The 24,736-nt window shown below is 38.6% G+C and overlaps 1 protein-coding gene across 1 annotated transcript in view; it reads left to right on the top strand.

Annotated features, from left to right (window-relative positions):
* The window catches only part of SIM1 (SIM bHLH transcription factor 1), an 81,046-nt gene extending 57,343 nt beyond the window's left edge, over positions 1-23,703 (top strand). Inside the window, exons 10-11 of the mRNA XM_043963271.1 lie at positions 19,557-19,959; positions 22,973-23,703. Coding sequence (XP_043819206.1) covers positions 19,557-19,959; positions 22,973-23,703 — 1,134 coding nt within the window. The remainder of the gene's footprint in view (positions 1-19,556; positions 19,960-22,972) is intronic.
* Positions 23,704-24,736: the final 1,033 nt, after the last annotated feature.

Raw genomic sequence — 24,736 nt, 5'->3', positions numbered from 1 at the left:
TTTGCAAAACTTAAAGTGCTTCCAAGGTACACATTCAAAAGAGAGGAGAGAGCAAAATTGGAAGTTGTTTTTTTCCTCTAGAGCTTACCAAGAGGGCAGCTCTTGCTGTTCAGTGGCCGTCCTTTTCAACACTGTGCCCCCACAGGGACCAACTAGAAGTCTGTGGTTTCAAATGTTCTTGAGCAGTGGGCTGGGTCACATGCTCAGAGAGTTAGGGGACATTCTTTAGTCCAGCAGATTAGGGGTGCTCTCCTGATGACTCCCATTGTACCGTGATCACATCATCTTTATATTACATGCCTATGAAATGAATGGATAGAGAAAATGGACCCCTCAATCATTTCTTGGCTTTTGTACTAAAATACAATTTTTTATGCTTTATGATTTTATTGAGGTCAAGGCTTGTACACCCTTGCTTCATAATAGATCTTATATACATTCCTTTTAAAAAAATCCCTACTCTAGCTCAGACCTTCATCATCTCACCCCTAGATTACTTCAATGATTTTCTAATAGATTTCTTTGCCTCTAGTGTCTTCTTTTTTCTTATCCAACCTAATGAATATTCATTCTTTAATGGCCAATCTCATAATTTTATTTCCTGGATGAACAAATTAAGTGGCCTCCCTTTGCCCATAGACTCTAGTTTTGTGATCTGGCACACCAGATTCTCTGCAATCTGGCCTCAATCTATTTTTCAAACCATATCTTCCTCCTGTTACTTCTGTACACCAACCTTGTAGATTCAGTCTGGTTTGTCTACTTACTAAATCCAGAATATAGCATGTACACTGTTGGACTATTTTTCTTCAGCTCTTGTTCATGCTGTTTCTTCTTTTGTCATTATCTATCTAAGTCCTATTCATCCTTTAAGGCCCAGCTCATTATCCACTCCTCCATGAAGATTTACTTGGCTATACCAGCCATAGTTATCTTCTCCTTCTCAGAACCCCAAACACTGACTGCTTCTACTACTACTTACTTTTTATTAATATGATCACATTCCACCTTGTATTTTATATTATTTATTGTATCATTTGACTTTTAACATGCCTTTTTCTTGCAGAATATAGGCTTCTTGAGGGTAGTAACTATGCTTTACAGTGTCTTCTATGGAACCTAAGCATAGTGCTATGTTAAGTAGCCTAAATAATGAACTGTTGAACAAACATATGAGATTCACATTTACTTGATTAATTCATTCTGCAAATATTTATTGGATTATTGTAAGTTACTAGTGGAGGCACTGAGGGAGACTGAAGATGAATAAGACACGATCTTATTCTAGAAGTGAATTATAATTGAGAGGTGAGGAATCACACACACATAATACAAAATAGATTTTTTTAGTGCATAAAGAGATATAAACAAGGTGCTTGAGAGTTCATTGGAGGGAGATGTCATACCTTTGACTGGAAAATAGAAAGTCATGTTGGAAAATGGCCAAACTAGTATTTGAAGTATGGGTAGAGATAGGTATAGTGCATTCTAGTCATGTACTAAGTAATAGAAGTAGAAAAACCCAATACATGGTTAGAAAATAGGAGCCTAGTTATGATGTTGCATAGGATACACAAAGGGGATCAGTAGAAGGTAAGGCTGGACATGTAGATATGACCCAGAGTATGGAGTACTTTGTTTGGCAAATTAAGGACTTTGGACTTTATTTAGTAGGCAATGGGTAGCCACCAAAGGTTTATTGACAACAGAGTAACAGAGTTACATTGTCCCCCTCAGCATATCGTTCCTTCATGGAAGAGTGGATAGATAGCTCTGTATTTGAAGTTAGGAAGTCCTGGGTTCAAATTTAGATGTGCAGGCTTGTGAAAATCATTTTGAGAGCCTCAGTTTCTTTATCTGTGAAATGTGGATAATAACACATGTAGCCTTTACCTCATGGGGCTGTTATCAGGATCAAGTGAGGCAAATTATAAAGCAGTGTTTTGCAGATCTTTTTTTTGTGTGCGTGTGTGAGGCAATTGGGGTGAAGTGATTTGCCCAGGGTCACACAGCTAGTAATTGTTAAGTGTCTGAAGCTGGATTTGAACTCAGGTCGTCCTGAATGCAGGGCCAGTGCTCTATCCACTGGGCCACCTAGCTGCCCCTGCAGATCTTAAAGTACTATAAGAGGTCAGTTGTTTTGGGATCATGATCACTGATGACAGAGGAGAGGAATTGAGCACCTGAACTAGGGTGGTGACAGTGGGAATGGAAAGAAAAGGACGAATGGGGATGTATATTGTGGAAGTTGTTGTCTATCCTTCATTTTTGAAGAGGACCAGTGACATTATGGGTGATGTCTTGACTCATGTTTGAATTGGATTTAAGTGAGGCAGAGTTGCCCAAAGTCATCAGCCTCATTCTTTCTTCCTGAAGCATTGAAGTCCAGTGGCAGGACAGAAGTCAAGGCAACTGACAGTGGCCCAGAGTGCAGTTGATGACCTTGGCATGTTTGAGGCCTGACTAAGCTCTAAGTGCTCCACAGCACCTAATTCAGCCGCCTTCATAGTAGATTGTTCTCATCTGTATATTCCTCCAGGGAAAGGCTTCACATGCTTGAGGAAGACATCCTGCCAGCTCACCAACAGTTTTTGAGGCCTGACGGTTACCTCAACCTGGTGCAGTCCTTCTGTCAAGATGCTTTACCAGGGTGTGACTGCTGCACATGCTATAGCTTCTTGGAGCCACAGGTTAGGTGAATCAGGTGTACACCAAAGGTGGATAAACCACCTTGAAAAGGGCTCAGCAGCCCTCATACCAGAGGGGTTAATCCTCCTGAAAACCTCATCTACCTGATGACTGTTTGGATTAGGGTAGCTAAGGAAGGAGAAGAGTTACCTTTGAAGTTTCTTGCCTGGGTTGCTGAAAGAAAAGGGACACTAGTAGCAAAAATAAGGAGAAATAATGGGAGGCCAGAGAGGGGAAATGGTTTGCCCTCAAGCACACAGGTAGTAAATAATTAATTAAGTTAATTATTTATTCAAACCTACCTTCTCCAATGACCCAATGCTTTTTTCCTCATGTCAAGCTGCCTTTGTAGAGGGCCTGGCCCTTGTTTTTCACAAGGCCTTACTCTACTCCCTGCTCTCCCACCATAAAAAGCTCCAAAACTATTCTTATAATCTCCTGCTGACAGAGTGTATTCACATTATCCTTTTCTTATATGGAAAAATATTTTCTGGCTATATAAAATCTTTCTAAAAATAGTTATTAGTATTATTGGTTTCTTTTTGACTTTCCAACTCTTTTGATTACCATTCTATAGGCACTGAGAGTTTCCCTTAAATCTATGGAAAAGGGAATTGCAAAAATTATTTTTAGTGGTTTGAAATTGTGCCCTTTAGAGTTCATCATTTCCCTTTAGAGTTCATAATTTCTTTCTTTTTTTTCTCTTTTTTTCAGGGCAATGAGGGTTAAGTGACTTGCCCAGGGTCACACAGCTAGTAAGTGTCAAGTGTCTGAGGCCAGATTTGAACTCAGGTCCTCCTGAATCTGGGGCCAGTGCTTTATCCACTGTGCCACCTAGATGCCCCCATCATCATTTCTTTCTAATGATGAGCCACGAAGTTAGTTAAAGGAAGAGAGGGGGAGGTCTTTGAAAAGAATTTAAGGCATTTAAGGAAAACAGGAAACATCTCCTGGACATAAAGATTTGAAGGTTGAAACTACTTATTCCAGTACCATTTTAAATATGGCTAGAGAAGTAGGAAAGTGGTTTCAGTGTCAGGATCCCAAGTGAGGAGAGAATATCCAAAAAGAAGGAGGCATTCAACAGTGTGTGATGCTACAGAGAAAGACTAGGGGCACTGGTGATTACGAAGTCATCTTTGGGAGAGTGGTTTCAATAGTGTGAGGCATAAATACCAGATTTCCAGAGAAATCTGGATTTCCTTATCATCCATTGATGGTGAGGAAGTGGATGTAATTAATACATTTCGGTTTTTCTAGAAGTTTGACAATGAAAGAAAGAAGAGAGATGGTATAGTAGTTTGAGAGGGTAGGAAGGTAATAACTCCTAAATAGGTCTTCAGATTTTACAAAGGACTTTTCAAATCTGTGGGGTAAGTAATGAAGTAGCAAATAGACAACTTGAAAGTGTCAGAGTTGGGACGGAAATACAAGTCTGATTCCAATTCAAATACTTTCCCCCTTCTATCACCCTGCCTCTAAAGAATAATAAAAAGAGTTTCACTACAGTTCTACTACTGTCTAAGGGGTGTTTGCATGAGGTACTGAGAGAATATACAAGTAATAATAATAATATCACAATACATTTATCATAGGAATATGGCAAGACCATTAGAGAGATATGAACAAGTAGCAGTGTGAATTTTCAGGAAGGAGAGGAATTAGAGCTGGAAGGAACCTTAAAGGTCCTCCTCTTCAGCCCTTTCATTTCAGAAGAAATTGAATCGAAGAAGACACAGGACTCATCCAAGGTAACATTAATAGCAGAGTTGAGATTTGTTTTGGGGGGCTTTTTTTTGAGTCTTTAAGGCCTTTTTATTGACTTATTTCTCACTTTCCAGAGCTTCTGGTTCCATCATAAGTACTCAAGAGAGTTATTATCCCATAATGATTTTACCTTTACCATTAGAAGAAAACCATTCCTTCTCCCCCATATTTTTAGTTTTCTGATTTTTAAAGGCCAGGGTTTCCCAGGCAGGAAAATATCAACAATAACATTTGTAACAAGACTGATAGTGTTCTCCCAGCTTACACAAGTTCAAGTAGGTTGGGTTTCCAGAGTTAGGCTAGCCACATCTCCCACTAGGGGTTCTGGTGTCCCTCTAGAGGGGCTGGCGATTCTTATTCTTCTTTTTAGCCATGATTTATTTATTTTTATTTATTTTTTTATTTAGAATTTCATTTTTCCCAAATTACATGTAAAAAGAAATTTTAACATTGATTTTTAAAATTTTGTGTTCCAAATTCTCTTCCTCCCTCACTCCTCACCCCCTCTTAAGAACTCAAGCAATTCAGTATAAGTTATACGTGTGTAGTCATGCAAAACATTTCCACATTACTCAGGTTTTGAAAGAAAACAGACCAAAAAAAACTTTAGAAAAAGAAACTAACCAAAAAATTATGCTTCAATCTGTATTCAGATACCATCAGTTCTTTCTCTCTAGATGGATTGCATTTTTCATAAGTCCTTCAGAGTTGTCTTGGATCATTGTATTGCTGAAAATAACTGTCATTCACAGAAAATCATCTTACAATATTGCTGTTATTTTGTATGCAGTACATTTCACTTTGCATCAGCTCATGTAAGTCCAGGTTTTTCTGATAGCATCCTGCTCATCTTTTTTTTTTTTTTTTTTTTTTTTTTTTTTTTTTTTTTTAGTAAGGCAATTGAGGTTAAGTGACTTGCCCAAGGTCACACAGCTAGTAAGTGTTAAGTGTCTGAGGCTGGATTTGAACTCAGGTACTCCTGACTCCAGGGCCGGTGCTCTATCCACTGCGCCACCTAGCTGCCCCATCTTTTTTTTTTTTTAAATAGTAAATTACATTTATATAGTACTTTTATTTTTTGGTGGGGCAATGAGGGTGAGGGTTAAGTGACTTGCTCAAGGTCACACAGCTAGTAAATGTTAAGTGTCAGACTTTGGATTTGAACTCCGGTCCTCCTGAATCCAGGGCCCGTGCTTTATTCACTTCGCCGCCTTGCTGCCCCACCTATATAGTACTTTATTTGTTTCTTTCTTTGTTTCTTTTTTTTTTTTTTTAGTGAGGCAATTGGGGTTAAGTGACCTGCCCAGGGTCACACAACTAGTAAGTGTTGTGTCTGAGGCCGGATTTGAACTCAGATCCTCCTGACTCCAGGGCCAGTGCTCTATCCACTGTGCCACCTAGCTGCCCCTATGTAGTACTTTAAAGAGAAATTTCCTTAAAATAAACCCATGATGTTGATTATTGCAACACAAAGTTGAGATTTGAACTCAGGTTCTCTGGCTTCAAAGTCAATGAGTTTTCTCTCCACTAATCACACACTGGTATACTGAGGTGAATGCAGATGGCTATAGAACAGGGGCTGAGGGAAAGTCTCTTTAATTTTGAAGGACATGGAGAAATAAGGTTCAACATAGGTTGCGGGCATCTAAATGAATACTTTTGCATTCCCAATGCACAGAGTATTGTGACTAAGAGTTGCAAGAAGAGCTTGGCAGCTAACAAAGAAGCAGGATCAATTCAAACAAGGCACCTCTGCTATTTTGCTTATCAGCCTGGAATTTGTCATCTTGCTATTCAGAGAATGGGTGGTGGAGCAGGGCTCTTGAAACTCTAAATGTCACTAGGCTTCTGAATAAACCTGGCTGGTTTCTTTGTGTGGCTGGGTTTGTGGAAAGGAGATATGATTTTATTTATTTTTTGGGGGGGCAGGGCAGTGAGGGTTAAGTGACTTGCCCAGAGTCACACAGCTAGTAAGTGTCAAGTGTCTGAATTCCAAATTTGAACTCAGGTCCTCCTGAATCCAGGGCTGGTGCTCTATCCACTGCACCACCTAGCTGTTCCCCGCCCCCCCCACCCCAACATATGACTATATGACTTCTAATGGGTAGAGAGAATGCTGAGGTAATGCTGTATACTTGCACAAGGGTAGTGTTAGTGCCAGATTCTTTTGCGGGGAGGGAGGCAGGGATTCACATATGGTCACAGTGACTCTTCAGGAGAGAGATAATGGGAAGAGTTAAGACTCTTTTAAAGAGAAATTGCAGACATTTTAGAGGTAGTTGGCATCTTAGTATCCAGTTTGTCTCCCTAGAAACTTCAGAGACAGAATTTCCTCTTGTGTCAGATTGAACCCTTTCTTTTGGTTTAAGCCAAGTCTCACTCTCAGGACAAGAGCTCATTCACTCTTGTGTATTTTCTGTTATATTATAACCCACAGATTTTTTCCAGCTTCTGTTAGCTGTTTTGCTTGGATAAATGAGTTTACTCATCATTTGCAATTTGTAATGGTCCTCTGTGTAACTATCATTTGGTGGAAGGAGCTAAATTGGTGAGTATAAGCTAAGGTCTACCTCCCCCCCCCTTCTCCTTTCCTTTTAATAGTAACCAGTTTTTGAATCCCTAAAAATCATATTCCTAGATAACCAGTATTTGAAGGAGCAGAGAGATATAAACCAAGCCTGATACACTTCAAGGAAGGAACAAGTATCCAGTTATGACCTTTTTCCTTCTGCCCTCAAGGCAAAAATCAGTCTCTCTTGAAGAGGTGTGAGCCAGCTTCCAGAGATATTTATCTATGCTGTCTGTGAGCTATATTTTTACAATTAGATAATCCATGTAGACACATATATTTCATGGTAATACATATATTCTACACATAAATGTAGTGAGGAAGGTTTATTACAACAAAGTCTGCTCAATGAAATTTCATTATGACTAAATTTATGGAACTCTTGCTGCTGCTAGAAGCAGCATTCTTCCATTCAAAATTTAAAGGGAATGGATTGTGCCTCCTTTGACTTTACAGAATAGGATTTCTCTCATCCACTGTGGAAGCCTTTGAAAGGTTTTAAAGAGTCAGCCTTAAGCATCCATAACCAGGAATTCTCACATTTTCTTCTTAGATCATTCTTTCTTTTTCATATTTCTGGAACACATTGTAAGCACATTGCCTTGTATTACACTGTGTTACCCCATAAAGTATGTTTTAATATATGATAGCTGTTGCTGCTCTAGGGTTTTGGTTTTTATTTGTTTTTTTAACTTTAGTATCTTCTGTTGCTTGACTCAGAAGGAGAAAAATATAGAAACATTTGTTAATTTTAAGTGAGACTAAAAGAAGGATATACAATCGTGTTTGAAAGGGATTAATTTGGTATAAGGATCTTAAGATTCCATTTCTTTCCTCAAAATTACAAATCTCCCTCCAGGTTTGGGGTAGCGGATGGGGCTAGTGGTGGCTGCCAGTTTGCCAGTACTGTCAGAGCAGACCCTGTGCAATTATACTGCCAAGAGCAGCCTTTCTTCTTTCTCTCTTTTCCCTTAGCTTCTGAATAAACCATTGAGAGACCAAATAAAGCTGCTGTGAAAGAGGTGGAGCAGGTGGCACCACCTGTACCCATCTCATTCAAGCCCATCTAATCTGCCACTTAGTTGCGGGCAATCGGATAGTGACTTGGAGGAATGGGTGGACAGAGTGGAGTGCTTCTGGCTCACGCCCTAAGCCAGCTATGGATGAGGATTACTATTAAAATTAGTGCTACTGGTCATGGAAAACTGGGATTTGCCCATTTGTCTCTAGATGTTTTTGTATCATTTCGACAAATTGGGATGGGCAGACATTATCATTTCCAACCATGGGCAGCATGATCTCATTAGGATGAAATAGTCATGGGTAATGCCTGTTTAAGAGAGTCAGAGCATGTACATCTTTTCAGATCTTTTTTTCTCACCTTTGGAAAAATGTGTTGTTGTTGCAGTTGTATGTGTGTGTGTGTGTGTGTGTGTGTATGTTGGGGGGGGGCTTTGGGGTGATTTTATGGTTTTGGATCCAGTTCACTCCATTTGTAACCTTAGAGGAGAATCCCGATAGAGTTACACTGGAAGTCAATCTGGCCCTTGGTTCCAGATTGCCGATTCCTTTCCAGCTGCATATCAAGTTGACACCGAATGAGATGTAGACTTGGTTACTTTTTCTGTGAGAAAAAGGAATGGGTTGAATCCCAGAGACATTTTTGTTACTGTGGGGGTTTGGATTAAAGAAAAAGTCTCCGCTATTTCAAGGGGCAGTCGCGATTTTCTTAAAAACCTCACATGTCTCTACTTAATGAAATAATTCAGAGATTTTGCAGTTAAAAATAGAAATGGACCTGATTCTATTCAGAAACAAACACACAAAAAAGGTTGAAGTTTAGATGAAAATTAAAATAAACCTAAAATCATGAATATAAATTGACTATGCAGGTAATTAATATGGATATATATGTCTTATTAAAATTATATGTTAGAAAATTGGCAGCGGTTGTCTATACTCAAGAACAAGGAGTCTCAACCTTTTATGTATTGTGGATTCTTTTGGCAGTGTAGTGAAGCTTATGGACCTCTTTCCGAAAATAATATTTTTTAGTGCATAAAATAAAATACATAGGATTACAAAGAAAACCAGTCATATTGAAAACAAATTATCAAAATGTTTTTTAAAAACAAGCTCAGGTTAAGAATCCTTTCTCTAGAGGTATTGAAGAGATGGCCATGGGGCATTTGGAATCTCTGTGTAATTTAAATGTTGGTCATTTGGCCAGTCATCTTCCACAGTTATTTTGAATAAGAATCAAAACAGTATGCTTTCTCTTACCGAGTTTCATTGCTACTGAAATGCATACTCAAGTTTTTCTTGAAGGAGATTTCTTTTTTTTTTTAATTTTAATTTCATAGTGGTTTCATGTAATGAATAGATTTAGTGAACATTACTGATAATCTTAACCAATAGGCTTGCATTTTTTTAAGGTGAAGACACTGTGAAATCACAAGACCACCTTGAATTGTCCCTAGATTTTCTAAATGGATCATTTTAGGTGACTGTTGCTTCTTAAGGCCATCAACCATATTACCACATCAAACACATTCAGAAATATTCGATTTGAGATATTTTCTCTCATTGGGGAAAAGATCTTTAGACTGTTTTTCTCAGTAAAGGACAATATTTGCTACTTATTAATAATACATTTAGTGAATGGTAAGGTGGCCAACAAAAATCCTCATACTGTAATTATTAAAATAGACTTGGTATATGCGGAAAAATAATTATAAATTTCTCCCATTGTTGCAGTTTAAGTTAAAGTGCCTCTAAATGTTAAACAACATTCCTGTTCAAAAAGACTTTTGTCAGATAATCTTTTAAAAAAATGTTCTTTACTAAATTTAGTCACATTTACCTTTGTTTACAGTTTGGCTGCCTTGTAAGAGAGGCCTGTGGTTTATTTGGCTTTTGTGATTACTAAAACAACTTCTATGATAGTATTTTTGAAACGCATTTTATTCTGACATTAGTTCTTCTCTTCTCCTTATGTTTATCCTTAAGGAACTCCTGGCAACTTCCATCGTGCTCCAAATGCTAAAGCAAAATTCTTTTTTTTTTTTTTTTTTTTTTTTTGTAGTAAACATGACTCCTGTTTGAATGAAGAATCACCAGCAGTGGGGGTTATTTTAATGGACATGCCGTATTACTTTAATCTAACCCTTTCACCATCTGTTCTGCCCATAACAGTGAATGCAAAAAAGAACATATTTTATGTTTCAGGGTTACATTAGTAAAAAGTAAGATAAAAGTGATTTAAAAGCATGCATATGTTCTCAGTACAATGCAGTCTGCATCTGTGATGTTTTTTCTCATGGTTAAGACACAAATCAAGGAGAAAGCTGCTCACGCCTGATATAGTGAAAGTTTTCATGGAAAACAGGACTTTACCATAAGAGGATTTCACTATATATTTTATAGCTAGAAATGATAAAAACTTGAATGAGCTGCCAGGAAAAGAATAGATAACTGTAACGTTTATTATAGGAACATCTGGCATTTTTCCTGAGCTGCGTTGTTGCCTTCATATCCAGATGAATGCCGAGCACCTGCCTACAACACATTGTTGAGAGAAGCATGAATCTTAAACATATTACCCCAAGAGGAATGTGCATGGCTATACCTACTGCACACATTTTCCTTTCAGGTTGGGGGCTTGATTAGAGGAAGTACCCAGTGAGGATTTCCCAGAGCGGGTGTTTTGGTTTAAAGCAGGCCCTTTGGGAAAATTTGCTGGGATTTCATACCACTTAGTATCTTCTTCGAGTTTTATCATTTGTTTAACCTGTGAGAATTGAGCCTAGGCTTTCTTGCTCAAATATGCCTTCCTAAGGAATCTATTGGGAAAATAACCATTTTTGGATAAATCTTTATCCCCAAATCATTTGCCTTTTTGCTGATAGGCTGAGCCTGAATTTCCGAAAGCAGTTTAAGCCTCAGGGAGGCACAGCTGTATCATGGATTAGGAGCCCACATTGAGAGGCAGCAGGCATTGTAGCTGCTGTTTGCCTTTTTTGCCAGAAGTATAGTCACCTATATTTAGTCGGTGAAAGTTTCTACAGTCAAACAAGTAGATCTTCCTCTATTTATTTTTTTAATTGGTCACAGTAGAGCCATCGCGTGTCGTGGTGGAGTGAGGGATCCAAAAACCCCTAGTTCGGGTCCTAACTCCTGTAACATGGATTGGACCCTGGGCAAGTTAACCTCTTAGCACATCCAGGAGACAGTCTAGGACTTTAGTTGCAGACCATAAGAGTTTTCTTATCATGAATGGCCTAAGTTATTAAATTACATGTCAGGACCAATTAAATTAAACTGATTATAGGAGTGACTTTTTGAAAAGTCAGGCTTGAGGGATGAGAAAAATTGGAGATGGAGGATTAAGAGGAGAATTAATATCGTGAGGAATGTTCAATAAAAAAAAATCACCTTTCCAAGAGAAAGAATGGCAGTGGCTGCAATAAAATGAACATATATTAGTTTCCAATGAGATTATATTGATCTGTGGAGGAAACAATGGATCCAAATATTTCCTTCTTGGTTCAGAAGTGGACTTTTGTGGTTCCTCGGTCTTAGAAATCAGAGAAAATGTAACATGGATTCATGATATAAAATAACTTTGGGGGAATGTTGTTTTTTCATAGGAAGGCCACAGATTTCAGAAGTTTATAATGTCCCATCTAATGCTAACTGTTTTAGAATCACTACACTAGGAACATGGTTAATAGTAGTTGCTTGGAGATCCCTTTTAATGGATGTATGGTTTATAAAGAATTCACGTTCATTTATTTTTATCTTCAGTTTTAATCATATTTCAGAGAGTTTGCTTTTTGTTTATAAAGAAATCCGGTTTGACTTCAGTGAGGGTTATTGGAAGATAGTGTTTCAGAAACTGAGCCCAGCTTTGTAAGGCAGGTTTCTTTTCCAAATCTATGCTAGTGACTTGTTATGTAACTTTGGGCACATTACTTCAATTTTAGGTCTTTTTTCCCATCAAGAAATCAATCAATCAATCAAGGAATGTTTATTAAGCTTTTACTCTCTGTCAGATCTGAGGCTACGAACTGGGGGTACAAATACAATTAATGAAACAATCCCTACTTTCACCGGGCATACAGTCTAACAGATGAGATAAGAAGTACATATATAAGTATAAAGGAATTTATATTTTCTTCTAGAGGCAATGGAAGGCCATTGGAGTTTATTGATCAGGGTAATGATATGGTCAGACTTAAGAAAAATCACTTTTGAGGAAGATGGCCTGGAGAGTGGAGCTAGGAGAGAAATGATGACGGTGGTAGCTATGTAAGTAGAGAGAGGAGGGGTCTGGTGAAAGAGAAGTAGACATAGAAAGGCCAAGATTTGGCAAATGATTGAATATGTGGCGGTGGGGGTGGTAGTGGTAGTGGTAGTGGGGTTTGAGGGTAATAAGAAAGCCTTCAGATAACACAGTAAAGGAAACCCTTGGTTTTACCTGATGGTGTTTTAGCAAGATCATCACAGGTTTATCATATATACATACATACATACATACATACATATATATATATATATATATATATATAATTTTATTCTCTTTTCAGTGCTTACACTATACTGTTCTTATTTGGTCCTTGTGAGAATTCTGTGAGATTCTAGGGCACCCTCATTTTATAGATGGAGAAACTGAAGCCTAATGAAATTAAATGACTTTTTCAGGATCTCACAGAAAGTCAGTGACTCAGAACCACGATTAGAATATGGGTCCTTCATTGATCTCTCAATCATTCTGATCCTGAGATTCCTAGGTACTTGGAGTTCAGATTTTATGTACCTTACATTTAATTAGGTAGTGGGGACATGATGGTAAGCTATGATTATTTAATGTAGTTTTAAGGTAAAATTTTGTTAGTACACATTAACATATTCTTAACAATTTAAAAAATAGATTTACTATTTCACTCTATTGTCAAAAAAACTCCAGTACTTTATTGTGCTGTGTAAAATGACTTGATTCCTTGGTTAAAAAATAAGATAATGCAAAATATGCTACAGGCATAGCAAGATTTTATTCAACATTGTAATTTCCTTCTTTTAAGGAAATGATGCTGATAATTCTCTGTGTTCAGGATTAGTGACAACCAGGAATACTGCTCCCATTCTGAAGTTTTGAACTTGAGAGGAGGGATGTCACATAACACTTCTCCTCAGTCTGCTATTTCCCCCATGTAAATTGATATTGACTATTTGAGCACATCTTTTTTTTAAAGTACCAGTTTCCATATGTATCTTCTTCACTTATTATCCTTCAGGCTTTTTTTTTGGGGGGGGGTGGGCGAGGCAATTGGGGTTAAGTGACATGCCCAGGGTCACACAGCTAGTAAAGTGTCAAGTGTCTGAGGCTGGATTTGAACTCAGGTCTTTCTGACTCCAGGACCAGTTCCCTATCCACTGGGCCACCTAGCTGTCCCCTTCAGACTTTTTTGAGGCATCCAATCCTAAAAGATGAGCTCTCAGTCTCTTTACTATCCCATTCATTCATTAATTCATTCAACAAGCATTTATTAGGCTCATCCTTTGTGCAAGGTGCTGTCAAGGAAATGTTACGGTGAGAGAATTATGCTAAACAATGGGGATACAATGACAAAATGAAAAACAGCCCCTGCCCTCGAGGAGTTTATATTCTATGGTCCAATTTTGCTCATTTATTATAATCTCCCCCTCCTCTGAACATAGCAATTTATTTGGGGGAAAATCCTTATTGACTACACTTCCACATAATTATTTGCACTGTGTTCATCCTTTCTCATAATTATTTGTGTGTGTACATGTCTAATCTCTTTTGTAGGTTATCAGCTCAGTAAGACCAGAGACCTCGTCCTACACATCTTTATCCTCTAATACCTACTCAGTCTTGGATATAGCAGATCCTTAGGAAACATCTATTGAATCAACAATATTAGTAATAACTAGCATTTATATAGTGCTTTAAAATTTGTACGTATGTTACCTCATTTGACCCTTACAACAACACTGTGAGGTAGGTGCTATTATTATCCTTATCATACAGATGAGAAAGCTTAGTCAGAGAAAGGTCAAGTGATTTGCTCAGGTCATTGAGTTTATAAGTATCCAAGGCAGTGAAGCCCAAGTCCAGTACTGTATCCTCAGCACCACCTGTCTACCTCAGTACAGCCGTATGGACGTGGAAGTTTGCATATTTTAATAGAATACAGGGGCAACATGATATAGCCTCAAGAAATATGAGGGGGGATTCAGAATAGCTATAGTGGAGTTAAAACTCTCTGGGTGCTTTGGGGTGTTGTGATTAGATCACTTAATAATATTTGAATACTGGGAGGATCTGTAATTTTGTCAGGGTGAATGCTTCTGCTATCAACTTAAATAGTAGCACTTTTGTGACTTAGGGTATAGTCTTGGAAAGTTCCTTTGGTCTAACATTTCACCTCCCTGTGGCCAACTTGGTGATCAGTGCCTTGAGGTCAGAGACTATTTCACTTTTTATCTCAGTATCTCAGTACCTGGCATGTGGCAGGTACTTAAGAATAATACTAATAGCTAGCATTTATAGTACTTTAAGATTTAAGTGCCTTATCTCATTTTATCCTCATATCAATCCTTGGAGATAGGTGCTATTATTGTTTCCATTTCTACAGGTGAGGAGACTAAGGTGGATAGCAGTTAAGTGATTTGCCCAGATTCACACACAGACACAAGTCTTTCTGACTCCAAGTCCTGCCTTGTATTCATTGTGCCACCTACTTTCCTATAATTATAAAGAGGCTCAAGAAACATATAACAAGCTTAATAAATGCTTGTTGAGTTGAATCACATTAAAGGGACCTCTTCAGCTTAACCAGGCTGGTCCTCAGATAATAGCCATATACTTTTTCACTGGGGTAATAATAAGAATGAGAACTGTAATTTCTATTTAGAATTTTCCTCGTGACGATCCTCTGATATGGAGATGGAAATATCCTTATTGAACAAATGAGGAAACTGAGGCACAGAGAGGCTAAGTGATGAGAATTGGAATTGGTGGCCTCTAAGGTCTCTAGTTCTAAATTTATGATTGTTGATTTGCCCAGGGTCACACAGATGGTCAGTGTCAGAGTTGGGATACAAACTGGATTTTTTTTTTTTACTTAAAAACTAAGGAGCTTTCATGGAGTCCCTTGTCTTCTTTCTGAATCTTGGGCTCCTCATTAGCAGCAAAGTGGGGATAATAATCTACTTACTTTTCCAGTTTGTTGTGAGCAAAATTATTGGTGAACAATAGAGCTGCTACATAAATGTGAGCAGCTCTATTCATTGTCTTCAACAGATATTTATTTGGCACCTGCTATATAGGCTGGCGGCGGGGGGGGGGGTGCTGGGGGATATTGGAAAGGAGATGGAAAGTTTCTATATTAAGCACTAGGGGCATACTTCCTGCCCCAAGGAATTTATAATCTAGTGGAATTGCTCCCAAAGCAGATGAATGTGGCTCAGCAGGCTGATGCTACACAGACTGTCAGGTTTTTGGCTGTCCTTTGAATTTGAGCTGCCACCTGGAAGGGTTTGTTGCTATTTGTGTCTCCTCTTCTCCAGGTCAATATGACATGTTTACTTAGAGTGAGCCATCCCACCTCTGGCTGTTTGTACTCAGGGAAGCCTATCTGCTGCTATTGTTTCTTAGCCACTGGCATGACCCTTAGTCTCCAAATTCTGCTTTAGTGTATGCTTGAAGTGTTTCCCTGGTGTGCCTGCCTGCTTGGGGTTTGCCTCATGTGGAATTTTTCTCTGTGAATGAGGAACAGAATGTTCCGTTAACACTGAGCCAATAGTGCTTTCTCACATGCACTCAGGGTAAGCTTTTTTCTTTCTGAATAGAGCTCAAAAGTCTTGACTGGAGCACTTCAGAAATAGGCCAGGTTTATACTTTTATAAAAACAAAGCAGAATCCGAGCAACCCCTCTCTTGGAGGAGAACAGATGGTTTGAATTTCTCCAAGGGCAAGCATATGGTGACGACTTCTGTATGGCAAATGCATGAAACTCTGATCCCTGCTCATGGGGAAGAGGGTGGACACTAGCTAACCACTTACTGCAGTGAACATGAAGGTGGCCTCCTCTTTTGAAAAGACAGGCCTGAAGTTTGTTAAAAGAAAAGGTATTTGGGATTTTGAAGAGTTGCAATGTGTCTGTCTCCACATACACTAACCTCCTGTGCTGGAGGAGCTGGGATTTTCAACCCTTTTTTTGCTTGTCTTGATAGAATAGACTGATAGTCCATATGCATATTCAGCAAAGAATTAATAAGGTAATATGAAATTGTGAGGGAAAAATTATAAATTGGAATTTGTATAAAATTCTGAATTCTACACATTGTATTTGTTAGGATTTTTTGTAGTTCCCCAAACAGGCCTTGTGTACTTAATCTCTCTGACTTTAAAGGGTACTCTTCCTATTCAAGCAGAGGAATGGGAATGTTGTTACTTTCCCATCCAACTCTTGTCCTTTAGATCTTCAGGTCTGTTTTTCAAAGGTGTAACTATTTCTCTTCCTACACTCCCCTTGAAGCCCAGGCTGGATCAGAGGTGAAACAGAGAAAGAGGGGTCTTTGAACAGGTTCTCTCACTTGTTTTTCTGCGGCAGTAGGCTAAACCAAGACAGTGGGGGTGGCTTAGGGCAAATTTTTTTGAGAGCCTAGGTTTTAGGCCTCTGCCACAGAAAATCTCATCCTCCCCTTACTGTTGATGTGGATATGGCACTAACAGTTACTGTAGCAACCCCCTTGAGGATGGGATAAGCACTTCTTTTCTCCACTTGGATATCAGGATCCTCCACTAATAGCTTACTCTGATGCCTCATCAGGGAATGTAGGTAACACCAGGGGATTTTCAAAACTAAGTTTGTTGTTGTTCAGTCAGTTCTGTAGTGTCTGACTCTTCATGACCCAAGTTGGGGTTTTCTTGGCAAAGATACTAGAGTGGTTTGCCATTTTCTTCAGCTTATTTTACAGATGAGGAAACTGAGGCAGAAAACAAACCATGGGAGGTTTTTGAAAGCTGGAATGGTTGAATGTATAGACATAGTCATGTGCTGTGTCCAGCCTAGCTAAGTTGAGAGAAATGCTTATCACCATGTTCTCTGCAGGGTGATAAAGTTTTAGCAGCAGGATCTCACAGAGACCATCTACTAGGAAGTAGAAGGGTTATAATAGAAAGGGAGAAGTGTTAAAGTTTGTAGTAGAAATAAGTGTTTGCTAAGGGGGTGCCCATAGTAGTGAAGTAATTGATCCTTGAAATATTGAAATGGCTTCAAGCTAGCATTATTCATCCTATTCATTTCCATGGACTCAGAGCCTACATTATGGGGAACCAGCTATGGTCAATATTTTGCTTTTTTTACATTTCTCCTCAGAAATTCTTAAGGAGCAGGTAAGATAGCATGCTTCTAAATTAATAATCCACAGAAGAGGTATTGTATGTTTGTGTTAGTCTATTATAGGACTTCTTAAACTTTTTCCAGTAGGAACTTCTTTTTACCTGAGAAATTTTTACACGACCCTGGGTATCTCGGTATGTAATATAGGTATACATAACCTTTTACTGGTGCCAAATTTTTTGCAACTCCCTCATTCAGTTACATGACCCCATATGGGGTTGTGGCCCACAGTTTAAGAAGCTAGGGTCTATTTTCTGTGCATTATTTCACCATAGGAATTAAGAAAGAAGTAGTACATGGTGATACAGAAGTTTAGACTGACCATAAAGGAGCATTTGGCAGGAACAGAATAACAAGGTATTTTGGGAAGTTAGGTTCGGGAGAGGACCAAAAGCTTTGCCAAGTTAGTGCTTATTTTTTTTTTAACCTAAGAGTATTTTTTCTTTTTATTGGTCTCAAATGACAGATCTTGGGGCAATAGATGAAGATTGCAGAAGTAGATTTTTGTCTAATGGTAAACAAAAACTTCTAAACAATTATAGCTTCCAGAAGTGGAATAAACTTCCTAAAGAGGCTGTGAGTTCTGTGTCTTTGGAGGTCTTAAAATCAAGGCTGGGTAAAAAATTGTGAGGATGTTCTAATGTGAACTCCTTTTAGGGTATGGTGTGAATCTCTGAAATGCCTCCCAGATTTAGGATTTTCTAATTTTATGGTGGTGGAAACATAGTTACAAGGTTTTAAAAAAATGGAGCTATGCCTAACTCTTGCTTTTCATTGTAGAGTGTAATTCAATGACCAATGAATGTTAGATCTCATTCAAGAAGTTTCACTTACAAAAGTAAAGAGATGTTATTAGATACTTTAGCCTAATGGTATAAATCCCAAGAAAAGAGTTCTAGGAAGCATTGGTATGCCTCAATTTGGATTCTAGATTTATTCTAGTGCTTCTTTGCCTATAAGACCTTGGGAATGTTTGCAAAACTCCAAATTCTAGGAGTGATTCAGATGAACCAGAGTTTTGGGGGCATGTTTTAAAGGTGCTTCCATAAAGATATTGTGTCAAGAATGGCTTCTTCTAGAATCACATGGGCAAAAGAGTATTTGAATCATATAGGATATTACCAATTAGTTTATTAAGATTTTGCAAAGCCACTTATTTTTAAATAAAAACATATTTTTTTAAGCATTGTCACTCTCCTCTATCCCCATTCTTTTTTTTTTTTTTTTAGTGAGGCAATTGGGGTTAAGTGACTTGCCCAGGGTCACACAGCTAGTAAGTGTTAAATGTCTGAGGCCGGATTTGAACTCAGGTACTCCTGACTCCAGGGCCGATGCTCTATCCACTGTGCCACCTAGCTGCCCCCCCTCTCTTTATTAAAGGAAGCTGCCTCTAAAAAAAAAAGGAAGCTGCTTTTTTAAAGCAATTACTTATTTATAGAAATATATTTAAGCTAAATAAACACATGGCCATTTCTAAAATAGTTCTGTTTACTTTGTATGGGTTCAGAAACATCTTCCTAAGCTTCTCTGAATTCTTCACATGTATAATTTCATTCAGTAAATTAATATCCTAATATATTTCATGTACCACAGTTTGTTTAACCACTCTTCAATCAAAGCGCATTTACTTTATTTCCAGTTCTTTGCCAACATAAAAAATGCTAACAAGAGGACATTGGAGTTCTAAAGAGGTCAAAGTTGACCTCTTTAGATATATATCTAGAAACGAGATCTATAACCAAAAGATAAGGAACATTTTAGTGAGGCAATTGGGGTTAAGTGACTTGCCCAGGGTTACACAGCTAGTAAGTGTTAAGTGTCTGAGGCTGGATTTGAACTCAGGTACTCCTGAATCCAGGGCTGGTGCTCTATCCACTGCGCCATCTAGCTGCCCCCATTTTAGTTACTTCTAACCACAGTTCTAAAAGGCTTTCCAACATGTTTGAATCAATTCACAGCTCCTGAAGTCCTTCTTTGTTGTTTTGTTCTACACAATTGTGTTCACTGTGAAAATTTTTCTAATGTTCTACTTACTTAGCCCTGTATCAGTTCATACAAATTTTCCTAGAAACTTATATTTCTTCTATTTTGTTTTCTAGTATTCTGGATTTCACACCGAAAGATCTGAATCTGATCATGACAGTCAGTGGGGAGGAAGCCCACTCACAGATACTGCATCTCCACAGTTACTGGACCCCTCTGAAAGGCCCAGTTCCCAACATGATGCTTCATGTGCCTATAGACAGTATTCCGACCGTACCTCTCTTTGCTATGGCTTTGCACTTGACCATTCCAGGCTGACAGATGATAGGCATTTTCACACCCAGGCCTGTGAAGGAGGCCGTTGCGAGGCAGGTCGATACTTTCTTGGCACCCCACAAGCTGGGAGAGAGCCTTGGTGGGGTTCTCGTTCAGCACTGCCCCTAACCAAGTCCTCTCCAGAAAGCAGAGAAGCCTATGAGAACAGCATGCCACACATAACCTCCGTTCACAGAATTCATGGTAAGTGTAGTAGGGAGCAAATGAAAAATGTATATGAAATGCTTTGCAAACCATCAAGCACTATATGATGGAGCTGTTAGTAGTACCAGTATTACTGGTAGTAGAATCTCTGCTGAGATGGAATCATGAATTTCAAAGCTACAGCATAGTATTCTAGATGTGGCAATATACTTCTTAGTCCAAATGATTTACCTTGTGATTTATAGATTTACAGCTCTGTGCTGCTTGAAGTATTAACAAAGCAAGGAATGGAAGGGTTTTGTTTTTTACTAAATCTACATTAAAAATACCAATTGCATGTAGTGATGTATATCAAATTTTGAGTTTTCGAGAGAGGAAACTACCTTAAAATCAAGAGCATTGTACTTGTAGGTGAGGGGTCAAAGTCAAAATCTCATCAGTTCTTATTTACTACCTTTATGGCCTTGGACAAATTAATTAACCTCTTTGGGCCTTGAGTTTCTGCATCTGTAAAATGGAGTTGGAGAGATGGCTTCTGAGATCCTTCCAGTTCTAGATTTGTGATCTGATAGCCCTTTGGTTCTGTTGTATATCTTTTGCATTCTTGTGCTCACTTGGAAAGTAAAATATAAAAAGTTCTCTGGCCTTGTAGAAGATCATTCAGAAAGAATATTGGTAATAAAGGATAGTTTTTATTTTTTAATTTTATTTATTTTTGCGGTGCAATGAGGGTTAAGTGACTTGCCCCAGGGTCACACAGCTAGTTAGTGTCAAGTGTCTGAGACCAGATTTAAATTCGGGTCCTCCTGAATCTAGGACCAGTGCTTTATCCACTGCGCCACCTAGCTGTCCCCAGGATATTCTGACTTGCAGAGCACACTTAGTTTTTTCATCTTGGCATTATCATACAGAAGCAGGATGGTATTGCAGGCGCAGGAAAAATGGAGCATAAAATTAAATTGCTTAGTGTCACCAAAGGTTTTTTTTTTTTTTTGGTCAGGTGTGCAAAATAAATAAGCAATAAATAAATAGATGTCCTGATGTTTCCACCGGAATTGAGTTCAAGAAGATTTCTTGAATCTTCCCACTATTTCTTTTTTCTTTTCTTTTCTTTCTTTCTTTTTTTTTTTTTTAGTGAGGCAATTAGGGTTAAGTGACTTGCCCAGGGTCACACAGTAAGTGTTAAGTGTCTGAGGCTGGATTTGAACTCAGGTACTCCCGAATCCAGGGCCAGTGCTCTATCCACTGCGCCACCTAGCTGCCCCCACTATTTCTTTTAAAGAAGACAATAATAGAGTGATTAATTAGAGGACCCTATCACTTGCTGCTATTGTTTGCTGAACACCCACAGTATGCTGAATGTTTAAAATAGGTTAAACATGATAAAGATTTGGCCTATGTCTTACATTATCCAGCATGAGTCCAATCCCCTGATACTTCACCCCCCCCCATATATAATAATTTTTCTCTTTGCTAATTCTTATGTTTTTGTTTTCCATTTTTGTCTAATTTTATAAAATGGAAGTATAAAGGGAAAGGGAACAAATGTTTATTAACTGCCTACTGCATTATAGAAATGAGTTATAGTGATAAGACAAAGTTTGGGGGAGAGGTATCTAACACTTATAGTCTAGAAGGAAATACTATAAAGAAAAAAGTAGCAAGGGAAAAATTGGAGCAATTAATTGTATGATTGTAGAATTCTTCTATGTGAGGCAGGGTAACTCATTGGAAAGAACACTAGGTTTGGATCCAAGAGAAGAAGATTTAAATTTTAGTTCTACTACATATTACCTGGCTGTTATTGAGCAAGTCATTTACATCTCTGAGCCTCAGTTTCCTCATCTGTAAAATGATGGTGTAGGACTAGATAGCCTCTACATCTATGGTGTTATATTCCATGTTATGCAGTCAACAGATTACCCTCATGCTTTTCTGTTTCTCTTACCTCCTTTTATATTGACTTTATACTCCTTTTGAAATTTGATTCCCTATAGTAGATATTCTGTAGGTGCATTATACCTCACAATCCTAAAGAAGCAGTCTACCTGTCTGACTTTTTTCCCCTTTTGTTTGAATAAAGTTTTAAAATGATAGTGTTGAGTTGAAGAGAGCTGACAATCTGAGATGTGGCTCTATAAGGGAATATACATGTTGTATGGATTTCAATGAGGATATTGACTTCAAATCCTTTTTTTTAAATACCAAATAGTGTACAAACAAATCCAAGAGCTTTATTTTGTAGTAACTTAAGATATATTTAGAAGTTTCAAAATTTAGGCAGCTTTTTCTGAAATTAAAAGTATAGTCCCTGCACTGATATGCTCACATAATTCCTCACTGTGGTGCAGAGGTGACTCTAGGTTCTTAGTAGCCATACTAGGAATATACAAGTTTTTGCTGGTTCTACTAAACTTGGAAATCTTACTGACAGATATCTAACCTAGCTCAGAATGGAAAGCAAAGATGGCTGCAAGGTCATGAATTTTAGTCTAACCTCCTTATTTACAGGTGTGGAAGTAAGAGGTTCCCTTAGTTCAGGTAACTTATGTAGAGTCATACAGCTAGGGATTGGCAGAGCTGGGCTTGGCACTCAGGTCATCTGACTCCAAGACTGGGGGCCCTTTCCAATTTGCCATAACTTCTCTTTCCAGTTACATCTACTTTCTGGTAAAATTGTCATATTATTGTTGAACTTCAGAGCTTCTGAGCACTTAAGATCAATCATAGTGTCCTAGATTTAGAGTTAGGGTGGACCCCTGATTCCATCTACTCCAATACTACTTTTACAGATGAAGAAACAGACCTAAACAGGTTAAGGGGCTTGTTTAAGATGGCCCAAACAGTGAATATAAAAGGTAGGACTTGGAACCTACTTCTTGTGACCATTTTTGTCATTCATTTGGCTTGTATGTGTCTGCATCGTGCCTGACTTTAAAATGCTTGACAGGTTGTTTTTCTTTTACAAACAGGTTAGACTGTGTTTTTTACACATTTTTTTCCTTCCTAAGAATCTGCTTTGTGTTTAATCCATATGTGGGTCTTTCTCTAGGGAGAGGTCACTGGGATGAAGATAGTGTGGTCAGCTCTCCAGACCCTGGGTCTGCCAGCGAATCAGGTGACCGCTATCGTGCAGAGCAGTACCAGAGCAGCCCCCATGAACCCAGCAAAATTGAAACTCTGATAAGAGCCACCCAGCAGATGATTAAAGAGGAAGAGAACAGATTGCAGCTCCGGAAAGCCCCTCCTGACCAACTGGCTGCCATTAATGGAGCAGGGAAAAAACACTCCCTTTGTTTTGCAAACTACCAGCAGCCGCAGCTGACTGGAGAGGTCTGCCACGGCCCTTCTCTTGCCAACACTTCCCCATGCGAGCACCTTCAACAGAGAGAAGGGAAGATGATGAGTCCTCATGAAAATGACTACGGCAGCAGCCCCACAGCCTTGTCTAGGATAAGCAGTCCCAACTCGGATCGTATTTCTAAATCAAGCTTGGTGTTAGCTAAAGACTATCTCCATTCAGACATGTCCCCTCATCAGACAGTAGGAGATCATCCAGCAGTCTCTCCGAACTATTACAGTTCTCACCGGCAGTATTTTGATAAGCATGCTTACACATTAACTGGATATGCCCTGGAGCACTTGTATGACAGTGAGGCTATTAGAACCTATTCCTTGGGCTGCAATGGCTCCCACTTTGATGTAACTTCCCATTTAAGAATGCAGCAAGATCCAGCACAAGGACACAAAGGGACATCTGTTATAATAACCAATGGGAGCTGATGTTTTTTTCTAAAAAAAATTGTGCTTTAAGGATATCTTTGAAACATAGTTGGAACATATATATGTTTTAATGCCCTTGTTACCAGCATTTAATATACCACAGTACGTTAGAGAGAATAACCTAAGCTACTGGGTATGAATTGACACATGTTACTGTAAAAAAATAAGAAATGCACTAGCTTTCAGGGTTACAGTGAATGGAGTTAAAATGAATCTGTAAGTTGCTCCCATGATTTATGGGAGCCAGAACGGATAAAGACGGAGTTGAAAATACCAGTGTAGATCAAGTGAGCAATTTATGCACATTGTATAAGTACTAGTTGGAAATGCCACAGAGGGAAGACCCAGTGAGCTGCATGGGCACGGATCCGGATCGCTATTCACAAAACCGCTATGCACCCTTGACATGCAAAACTTTGGAATGTAGACCATAAAATGCACATGCCAAAAATGGGTAATTTTTCTTAACCCTTAAGTGATTGCTTCTTCATGATGTGAAGAAGTTGTTTTTCCCCGAGGAAGAGAATAAGAGATCTCAGAGAAGGAGTTTCTTCCCTGTGGTCTCTTAGCCATTCTGACACATTTGATATAGGCATTAAATTAGGGATATGGTTCTGGGTAAGGCACTGGACATATTTCTCACATGGTATCTATTAGAAGCAATCAGGAAGTGGCAATTTTCATTCTGCTTTTGAGTCATACAAAGGGACGGGATTGCACTGACGTAGAGATAAGGGGCTGTGTTAAGTAATAGCAATTAGACATTGGAACATGCAACAAGAATTGAGGGCACTCAATTAGAAGAAATTCAGGGGAGGTAATGAGACCAGAAACAGAGATAAATGAAAGGATTTCCAAGAACAGACCATTTTAAGTTCAGACTGTGTGTGCCATTAGTAATCAACACATTGAGAGTTTTTGAAAAAACAGCTACAGAACAACTCACCAGGAAACAAGGCTGATAGAGCGGAAGTGTGAAAAGTAATTAAGAAAAACAAGGGAGCTACTGCATGAAATGATTGGAAGTGTTTGA

The sequence above is a fragment of the Dromiciops gliroides genome, chromosome 4 (genome assembly GCF_019393635.1).
Source record: "Dromiciops gliroides isolate mDroGli1 chromosome 4, mDroGli1.pri, whole genome shotgun sequence".
In the NCBI taxonomy this organism is placed as follows: domain Eukaryota; kingdom Metazoa; phylum Chordata; class Mammalia; order Microbiotheria; family Microbiotheriidae; genus Dromiciops; species Dromiciops gliroides.
Note: the sequence above shows the minus strand (reverse complement) of the source record. Positions and strands in the feature narration are given on the sequence as shown.